This window comes from Simochromis diagramma, unplaced genomic scaffold (genome assembly GCF_900408965.1).
Source record: "Simochromis diagramma unplaced genomic scaffold, fSimDia1.1 OVJJ01000321.1, whole genome shotgun sequence".
Lineage (NCBI taxonomy): Eukaryota > Metazoa > Chordata > Actinopteri > Cichliformes > Cichlidae > Simochromis > Simochromis diagramma.
In genome coordinates, this window is record NW_024386772.1 from 10,991,324 (window position 1) to 11,001,308 (window position 9,985).

At 40.4% G+C, this 9,985-nt stretch overlaps 1 protein-coding gene across 1 annotated transcript; it reads right to left on the reverse strand.

The window, feature by feature from the left end:
• Nucleotides 1-6,964: 6,964 nt before the first annotated feature.
• Nucleotides 6,965-9,635, reverse strand: LOC120744210 (peripheral myelin protein 22-like). Its single transcript, XM_040048420.1, has 5 exons — nucleotides 9,492-9,635; nucleotides 8,649-8,742; nucleotides 8,381-8,474; nucleotides 8,132-8,272; nucleotides 6,965-8,006 (listed from the first exon to the last, which is right to left on the reverse strand). The coding sequence occupies exons 2-5, from the start codon at nucleotides 8,724-8,726 to the stop codon at nucleotides 7,849-7,851; spliced, it is 471 nt and encodes a 156-aa protein (XP_039904354.1). The 5' UTR covers nucleotides 8,727-8,742; nucleotides 9,492-9,635; the 3' UTR covers nucleotides 6,965-7,848.
• Nucleotides 9,636-9,985: the final 350 nt, after the last annotated feature.

Consider the following 9,985-nt stretch of genomic DNA (forward strand, 5'->3'; position numbering starts at 1 on the left):
AATGGGGGAGTTGAGGGGCGGGTTTAAGATGGGCTTTGATTTCTCAGAGATTTATAGGCGTGATGAAATCAGCTTTGAATAAACAGGGTTTGGCCATTTTCTCTATCGTTTAACTACATCTGAAGGCTCCAGGGTTTGTTACGGGGGACAAATACTTTGGATAAAATGGCAGAAAATCTAAAGAGAAAGAAGAAAGGCGGGCTGCAGCTTCTTCTGAAGTCCACACATGTCCCATTCGGGGACCCATCAGCTGGCTGAGGCCCATTGTATGTTCTGCTTCACGACTATTACTGCCTTTCCAGAGAAATTCCCAACTAAAGACTTATGGAAATTATTCTGATGTGTTCCTGGGATACCAAGAAAACATTTGGCTGCCAACATGTAAAGGTCCTTGGCTGCTGTTAAACAGTTTAACGCTAAAAAGAGTGAAGAGTGAAGCATCCTGGTCTTTATCAACCAGTTAAACAATTTTGATGTATGTATACCTCAACCACATTACCCAGTGTATAGTGATAAGGGTTGCTTCCGCTCAATCCCCTCTCCTCTATCCTCCATGTCCTGCAGTAAATACTAAGTGCCCCCAGTGACCCTAACAGTGATAAATAACCCTTAAGGTTAACTACGTTTCAAATGGAGCAGTGAGGCCATTATAGGCCTCCAGAGTTTTCTTGACATCCTCAATATGTTATCTGTATGCCCAGGGACCTTTACCAGAGTAACATTAACTGAGCTCTCTTTTGTGTCCCGATGAAGTTGGAAGAGCTCTTTTAACCCAAAAACCTGAGAAGAAGTTTTCAATCTTCCGTCTAGATGTTTTTACACGTTCTGTAAGCATAATAAGTCTTGGTATAAAACGCATGCATTGTGTGTTGAACGTGACACGTTTTGTGTGTTGTGAATTGACCTGCATTTATTACTGAAGGAGCACACGTGCATACAAGTGTCTGCAGAGATAGTGCTGGGTAATGAATTCATGATAACTGCAAATTGATGTCTTGGAAGCAGCTTTGCATTTATCTTTCTCGGTTACCGAAGTTATCTTTGAAAACGTCTGGAGACTGGAGATGTTGTGATTCATGTCAGAAGTAACATGACATAAAGTGTCACTTCTCCTGTAAATGCTGGTGGAAAAAAAAAGACAAATACAGGGAGTGCAGAATTATTAGGCAAGTTGTATTTTTGAGGAATAATTTTATTATTGAACAACAACCATGTTCTCAATGAACCCAAAAAACTCATTAATATCAAAGCTGAATGTTTTTGGAAGTAGTTTTTAGTTTGTTTTTAGTTTTAGCTATTTTAGGGGGATATCTGTGTGTGCAGGTGACTATTACTGTGCATAATTATTAGGCAACTTAACAAAAAACAAATATATACCCATTTCAATTATTTATTTTTACCAGTGAAACCAATATAACATCTCCACATTCACAAATATACATTTCTGACATTCAAAAACAAAACAAAAACAAATCAGCGACCAATGTAGCCACCTTTCTTTGCAAGGACACTCAAAAGCCTGCCATCCATGGATTCTGTCAGTGTTTTGATCTGTTCACCATCAACATTGCGTGCAGCAGCAACCACAGCCTCCCAGACACTGTTCAGAGAGGTGTACTGTTTTCCCTCCTTGTAAATCTCACATTTGATGATGGACCACAGGTTCTCAATGGGGTTCAGATCAGGTGAACAAGGTGGCCATGTCATTAGTTTTTCTTCTTTTATACCCTTTCTTGCCAGCCACGCTGTGGAGTACTTGGGCGCGTGTGATGGAGCATTGTCCTGCATGAAAATCATGTTTTTCTTGAAGGATGCAGACTTCTTCCTGTACCACTGCTTGAAGAAGGTGTCTTCCAGAAACTGGCAGTAGGACTGGGAGTTGAGCTTGACTCCATCCTCAACCCCAAAAGGCCCCACAAGCTCATCTTTGATGATACCAGCCCAAACCAGTACTCCACCTCCACCTTGCTGCCGTCTGAGTCGGACTGGAGCTCTCTGCCCTTTACCAATCCAGCCACGGGCCCATCCATCTGGCCCACCAAGACTCACTCTCATTACATCAGTCCATAAAACCTTAGAAAAATCAGTCTTGAGATATTTCTTGGCCCAGTCTTGACGTTTCAGCTTGTGTGTCTTGTTCAGTGGTGGTCATGGCCATGTCTCTGAGTATTGCACACCTTGTGCTTTTGGGCACTCCAGTGATATTGCAGCTCTGAAATATGGCCAAACTGGTGGCAAGTGGCATCTTGGCAGCTGCACGCTTGACTTTTCTCAGTTCATGAGTAGTTATTTTGCGCCTTGGTTTTTCCACACGCTTCTTGCGACCCTGTTGACTATTTTGAATGAAACACTTGATTGTTCAATGATCACGCTTCAGAAGCTTTGCAATTTTGAGACTGCTGCATCCCTCTGCAAGATATCTCACTATTTTTGACTTTTCTGTGCCTGTCAAGTCCTTCTTTTGACCCATTTTGCCAAAGGAAAGGACGTTGCCTAATAATTATGCACACCTGATATAGGGTGTTGATGTCATTAGACCACACCCCTTCTCATTACAGAGATGCACATCACCTAATATGCTTAATTGGTAGTAGGCTTTCGAGCCTATACAGCTTGGAGTAAGACAACATGCATGAAGAGGATGATGTGGACAAAATACTCATTTGCCTAATAATTGGACAACAACAACACCTACGCCAGAATGCTGTTTATAGACTTCAGTTCAGCATTCAATACAATCCACCCCTCACAACTCATCAGGAAACTGACAGACCTGGGCATCAGTTCCCTCATCTGCAAATGGTTACTGGACTTCCTGACCAACCGCCCCCAACATGTCCGGCTGGATAACCACTGTTCATCTACAATCACAATGAACACCGGTGTACCACAAGGCTGTGTGATGAGCCCTTTCCTCTACTCCCTCTTCACCCACGACTGCAGACCTGCTGATGGTTCCAACACCATCATTAAGTTTGCAGATGACACCACGGTGATTGGCCTCATCAGTGACAACGATGAGGCCGCCTACAGGGAGGAGGTGGATCGTCTGGCTGAGTGGTGCGACACAAACAACCTGCTGCTTAACACCGAGAAGACCAAGGAGCTCATCGTGGACTACAGGAGGAATGCTGACCCACATCCACCCATCCACATTAAGGGGACGGCTGTGGAGCGTGTGAGCAGCTTCAAGTTCCTGGGAGTCCACATCTCCGAGGATCTCACCTGGACGACCAACTGCTCCAAGCTGGTCAAGAAGGCTCACCAGCGCCTCTTCTTCTTGAGGACTCTGAGGAAGAACCACCTGTCCTCAGACATCCTGGTGAACTTCTATCGCTGCACCATCGAGAGCATCCTGACCAACTGTATAACAGTCTGGTACGGGAACTGCTCTGCCTCGGACCGGAAGGCGTTGCAGAGGGTCGTGAAAACTGCCCAGCGCATCGCCGGAGCACCACTTCCTGCCATAAAAGACATCTACAGGAAGCGGTGTCTGAAAAGGGCTGGGAAAATCATCAAAGACCCCAGTCACCCATCACATGGACTCTTCACCCTCCTGCCCTCTGGGAGGCGCTACAGGAGCCTCCGGACTAAGACCACCAGGTACCGGAACAGCTTCTTCCCCACAGCTGTCAGACTCCTGAACTCTGCCTCCTGACATCTGACCCACGTTAAACTCATGGACTGAACATACACACACCCACAATGGACAACTGTACCCTCAAACACACAATAATAACATGGACTGAACCACCACTCACAACCACTAGCACTTTATATAGCCTCTGTAGAAACTAAATAATCATTCTGTACATTCGATAATCTTTAATCCTACAACTGTTTACAACTTGCATAGTTCCCATTTCTGTATAGCTGTATATCTCAGATTCTGTAAAGTTATTTATTTCATATTCTGTATAGTTTTTCATATTTATATCCTGTTCATATCCTGTACATAGCTTGTACTCACTACAGCCTGTACATACTTATAGTTATAGAATATTCACAACATACTTCATACCGTGTACATTATAACATTCCATAATAGACCCATTTCTGTATTATACTCACATATCTATATTATTGCTAATATATATTGTAATATATCTATATCACTAAAGCACTTCTGGATGGATGCAAACTGCATTTCGTTGCCCTGTACCTGTGCGCCTAATTCTGCACTCCCTGTAGACAGCGACGATCAACCACATTAGTCGGGGGGAAAGTGGCTGTCAGGAAGTTCAGCAATCATTTTGTATAAACACCATCTGCACACTGTAGTTTTATGCAATTTAGAGCTTTCACCCATAAACTGATGTGAAGTGCAAGATATCTACAGACTCTTCTAGATCAAAGACAGGAGCCTGTCTCAATACACTGCGGTGGCAACTTCTGAGAGCAAGCACGAGAGAAGATTAGCGTCATATTACCCCAGTACATATGCTTTAAACAGGAAACAGAGTGTCTTCTTCATGATTCGAAAAGCCAGTAATATAACCTACGCCGTATGTATAAAACAATGTACGAACTTCCAGCTACAGCTTTGTTATTTTCTGAAAGCCATAAAAATAAATCTGGATTATCCTACACCATGGACATTAAACTCTTTGTAGTCCAACACCTCCAAATTCATCGTCTACCATTTGTTGGAAAAACATATGTACTGAAAATGTTCCAAATGTGTGTATTGAACCTCTCATTTGCAAAGCAGACAATTAACACCCTGAGTTCTCTCATCACTTGCAATTTCAACAGTATGTCACAGTGAAGCTACAAAAGCACAAAAGCTCCATATGTTACAACTTTGAATAGAAAAAAAGGATTTGAATTTCCACATATTTACACTTACTGTGTCCTCACAGCAGAAATGGCTGTGAATCTTATTAGATGATGATGAAGAAGAAGCTATTTATGAGTTCACTGAGACACTTTTTACCCTCTGCACATTTAACACCCTTGACCTAATGGACAACAAAAGTGTGTTGCAGTCACCACCTAGTGGCATAGCATCATTGTCTGCTGACAGCTTTCTCTTTTTTTGACCATGTTACATTTGTGACAGGTTCTGTCATACACAGCTCTATTGCTAACTATGGACAATGCATGTCTAAGTACACTTTTGCATCATACGCTGATATGAAATAACTGAGTTCCACCAGCAAAAATCATTAAATATGTCAAGATTTATTTAGAAGTAGTGGTATTTTTTTAATCTGATCAATCTTACAAAACCTGGGAAAATTCTGACCACCCTTGAGACAGTCAACTTTTTTGTGTTATTTTACACAAAGCAGTTAAGCACCCAGACAATTAATGATCATGGAAAAAGAAAAATGTTCTGACCACTGCTTATGATTCCACTAGGTGGTGACTGCAACACACTTTGTTTGTTGGGTCCTTTATTTTTGCTCCTTCAGACTTGTTTTTGTGGTAAAATGATTCATTAAGCTTTGGTACTCTTTAGTTTTGTGTTAGCATACAATTTAAAAACAAATGTCGAGACAAAATTAGAGAGGCAAGGCTGAGATGGTGGCTATATCGGACAAAGGATGCTAAAGATGGAGCTGTCAGACACCAGGAAAAGAGGAAGACCGCAGAAAAGATTTATAAAAAAGTGAGGGGAGACATGCAGTGGATAGTAAAGACAAGGTGAGACAGAGGCAGTCAGTTAGTGTGGTGACCCCTTGAAGCAACCAGCTGAAAGAAGACGAAAAAAGCAATAAAAATGATGATCAATCACATAATTTGTTAATAATTGGCTTATCAATAAATGGCACTCAGACCGTTAAATTAATGTAGTAAGCAATGCTATTTGGTTAGGTGTAGGAAAAAAATTTGGGCTTGGGGGTAAAATACATCCATTCATGAGATTAACTCTGTATGTATTTAATAATCTACAACAGAATCACTGATCAGTAATAAAATCTTTATTACAATTGTTTATCATTAGCAAAAAATATATTGCTGTTTAATTGTTTTATGTGCCTCAGTGTCATCAGAGTGTAATGTTATCTTATCAGCTCATAAGGACTACAATAAAATACTAATCATAAAGCAATGTGTTGCCCAAACAAAGTAAATAAAATCATAACTGATCATTTGACATGGTCAAATCATGTTAATAAGTAAAAAGAATCTTAAACTTATTCTTAGCCAAATTGAATTAAAAAAAAAAAAGATATAGCATATGTAAATCTACTAGTATGCTTTCAATATGTCACATTAAATAGAAATGATGCTGGGGAGAAACTGTCTAAGCAAATTCTAAACAGATCAATGTCTTTTTCTGAGGCACTTTGCACTATTACATTTTTCTTGTATTTTCCCCCTTTTTTATTTTTGGTTTATCCTCAGAGATGCTGTTGAGACATTTTTTCCTTAACCGCGTTTTAGTGGGATCTTTGATTTATGCTGTTTTGCTGAAATAATGTCTGCATATGGTGCCAAGTTTCCAGAATTTGATAAGCACGTCCTCGAAATGTAGCCAGGTGGAGCTATTTGCATTCATAAAATTGCTTGTTCTCATTTCACCCATACTTGACAGTCAATAGAAATTAAATGAAAGCTACATGAAAAACTGCAGATCAGCAGTTTACCTCCATAGAGTTTACTTCCAACTCTATGAATGAACAAGAGAGAGACTCCTAACTTTTCAAAACCTTTGATTTACATGATCGTTTAATCTGCACCATTCTTGCCACACACCATGTAAATATAATGTAGCACCATGCTTACATAGTGAAAGTATTTATCACGGTAGTTTGTGGCTATGGTGAACACTCTTATTCGCAGGCATTTACGTGTTTTGTGTGTCATAGCGCCACTAAGAGGTACAAAAATATGGTGTAAAGAAACAATTGTGCCATTTCCTAGTATTCCCTATACTACTAAAAGAGTGCAGATAGCCCATCCTACGGACTTCTGTGAAGCGTGCACATGATTAAACCTTTCAGCAACAAGCAGATTTATTTTCAAAAGGTTTATTTAGAATATTGACAAAAAAAGGCAAACTCGAGTTTGTACAAAAGCAAATTAATCACAGGACATGACACACTTGCAACACAAAGTAGGCTATACAGTTCAAGCATAGTAATAAAAAAAAAGAAAAGAAAAAAAAGCACCATTTTTAAAACTAGGTTACAAAATGCAAAACATTTTTATTTGGTATATCAAGTACAATGATAAGTCAGGAAACAAAACTTCATGAGTATTAACACTTATTTTCAATTTTGAGGGTTTTCTTACTTCCTTCAAGAATTAAACAGATTAAGTAAGGCACATGGATCAAAGCATCTGACAGTTAAGACATAAAAAACAATGTTAAAAAAAAATAAGAAGCTTGATATTCTGGCTTTTGAAGCGACATCTCTTTGGCACAGCTGCATGACTTGTGAAAGATACAAACTCTATCACATAATTGAGCATGACAATGTTAACTTGACGACATTATGTACACAATGTATGAAAAAATGTTATAAATATGTCTAAAAACCACAGACACTATGTACATCTTTGTACTGAAGCAATGCAATGTTATTCATCTCATCACCGATGATGGATTTGTTGAAATCAAGTGCCAGCATGCATCAAAAATCAATATGTCACCAATGCATTTCCAAACACACACTGATAACACAGGTGTGGTGTTGAAAGAAAAAAAAACAGATGTGATGTTTTCAGAGAAATAATGGATACTGAGTACAGCAACAAAAACAAATTATTTTGTGTTGGTGACACATGCACTTTTGTTGGGATGTCAGTCTATGGTCTGTGGGTAGTAAGCACAGTGCGCTGTTGTAGTAAAGGGCCTCCTAACTACCCTTCCATATTTCTCCTCCCCTGATTCTTTCATTCTTTCTTCCTCAGGACAATATAAATTAGGCCACTGATGAGACACATAGGGAAAGCCACCCAAGCCAGCACGTACGCATACCCGAAGTTTGTATGGGTGCCATCATCTGGACACATCACAGTGTAGATGATTGCCCCGCACATCACAAACACACCTAGGAAAGATGAGAAGAGAGTTGAGGGGAATCTGAAGGAAATTGGCATGAATGTAGATGATCTCACCACTCCACCCATTTCTTCTCGGGGTGTGACCGTCAGCATGTGATGAAGTCATACTCACTTGCTAAGATCTGGAAGATGGCAGTGAAGAAGAAGCGTCCGCCCTTAACTAGTCTGAACAGCTGATATAAAAACGCAATGAGGGAGAAGAAGCAGAAGAGCACTGACAGGATCATGAGAGCTTGCACTGCTTGGATCCAGTCTAGGAGGCAGACAGAAGAGATGAATAGCATGAAATTTAACTTGCGCATCACTTTTCAGTAACAAAGCACGCTGCATTTTGTTTGTTTTTCTATAAACACGAACAAACCTTCATTGCTGGATGGTTGGCAATGGTAACCTCCATTGTTTGTTGAGCATTTGTACCATAGATCTTTGCCACTGTTGTCAGCTACAGACCAGGCCTGATAAACACAACAACACGGAACCATTTAACCTGTTACTGCTGTACGTCCAGTAGCAATATTACAAAGCAATCAATCACTGAAACAACTCCTTGTCTATTCAGATCACATCCTCATGCTCCATTCTGTATTTTTCGCAATTTAAAAGTTGACAAAAGGTCTCACAGAACTTACACTGGCAGCTGTCGACACGATGAGGAGAATGAGAATGATTACGTGCAAGATAAGCACTCCAAGCAGGATGAGCAGCATTTTTTTTCAAGTAGGTCTGCAGAAAAGAGAAGACATTTCACGTGAATTTGCCATTACACCAACTCTCTTCTAGGTGTGTTCACTAGCCTATCTCCACGCCAGAGGGCGGCATTACCTCACTTATGCATCGACCGCAATGTTTACCTCAATGTGAAAGTATTCCCTTACATTCAAACACAGGGCGAAGAAGGGAGGACCATTGACTATTTCCCGAAGTTAATAATTAATGTCGAGTTTAACGTCGAGCTGCACAAATGAATCTATTTTTGTCAAAGTGAATTAAAGTATTGAACTTTTTTTTCTATTTAAATATCCAAACGACGTAACTAACTGATTAAAGCAATACGGGTTTGCATAAAAAAAGTCGTTGGCTAAAAACCTGACCATGAATCAGCTGTCTGTGTGAGTAAGGGAGACGGTTTCTCGACTAATCGGGAGCACGCTGCTGGAAAACAAACTCAACCCATCTCTATGAAAAACATTCCAGAAAAGTACCGCCATGCGCGAGCCACAACTTTCCCAGTTTGGTAATGTCAAGTACAAAGCACCTAACTTTAAAACTGGGAGAGACGAGCGAGACTCTCAGGCAAAGTCACAGCTTCAAACGGTTTAACGGGTTTTGCGTCATAAAAGTAAAATCCATGGTCGATTTTAAGTCCCGGGGAGAAGTCCTGCTGTATGAGGGTAAAACTCAATGGGGAAAAAAAATGAGATCACTGACTATAACAAGAGCATGGAAAAAGCAAATATATTAATCCCACTTACAAAAAAAGGCAAATCAAAAGTTGTTGGAGTTTTTTCTCCGTTTAACGGATCGAGCTGAAGAGAAGAGCTGGGAAAGTATCACCTTGTTTCTGCTTCGCGACTCTCTCAAGATACTATTCCAGATGTAGCTCACACACCCCAGTCTGTGTCTTTCTCCGCCTGAACACCGCCCTGCAGGCCCTGCACGTCACCAGAGGCCTACTCCTTTCTTTTCCCCCTCTGTCTCTCTCTCTCTTTCTCTTTCCTCCCGTGGAGGCCCATCAACGAAAGTGAAATCTACAGGACTGTAGTATAACCTGTGGCACTGCTGAGCAAACCTAAAGACTTCCACAGACACACAAACAGAATTCCACACTTTCCAAAACATTAACATAACCTGCTGATATAAAACTATGTAGAGTTGGTTTATGATCTAAGGAGTCATTCATTACATCCACAGTGCTCATTCATTTTCTTATTTGTACAATGACAGTCATGATTCTTGACTTTGTTGC

Excerpts from the sequence above, each read along its gene's own strand:
- LOC120744210 (XM_040048420.1), bottom strand. The coding sequence starts at position 8,726 with ATGCTGCTCATCCTGCTTGGAGTGCTTATCTTGCACGTAATCATTCTC. Across the intron at positions 8,273-8,380 it reads CCAACCATCCAGCAATGAAG|ACTGGATCCAAGCAGTGCAA; the intron begins GTTTGTTCGTGT and ends TCTGCCTCCTAG. Across the intron at positions 8,007-8,131 it reads CATCTTCCAGATCTTAGCAA|GTGTGTTTGTGATGTGCGGG; the intron begins GTGAGTATGACT and ends CATCTTTCCTAG.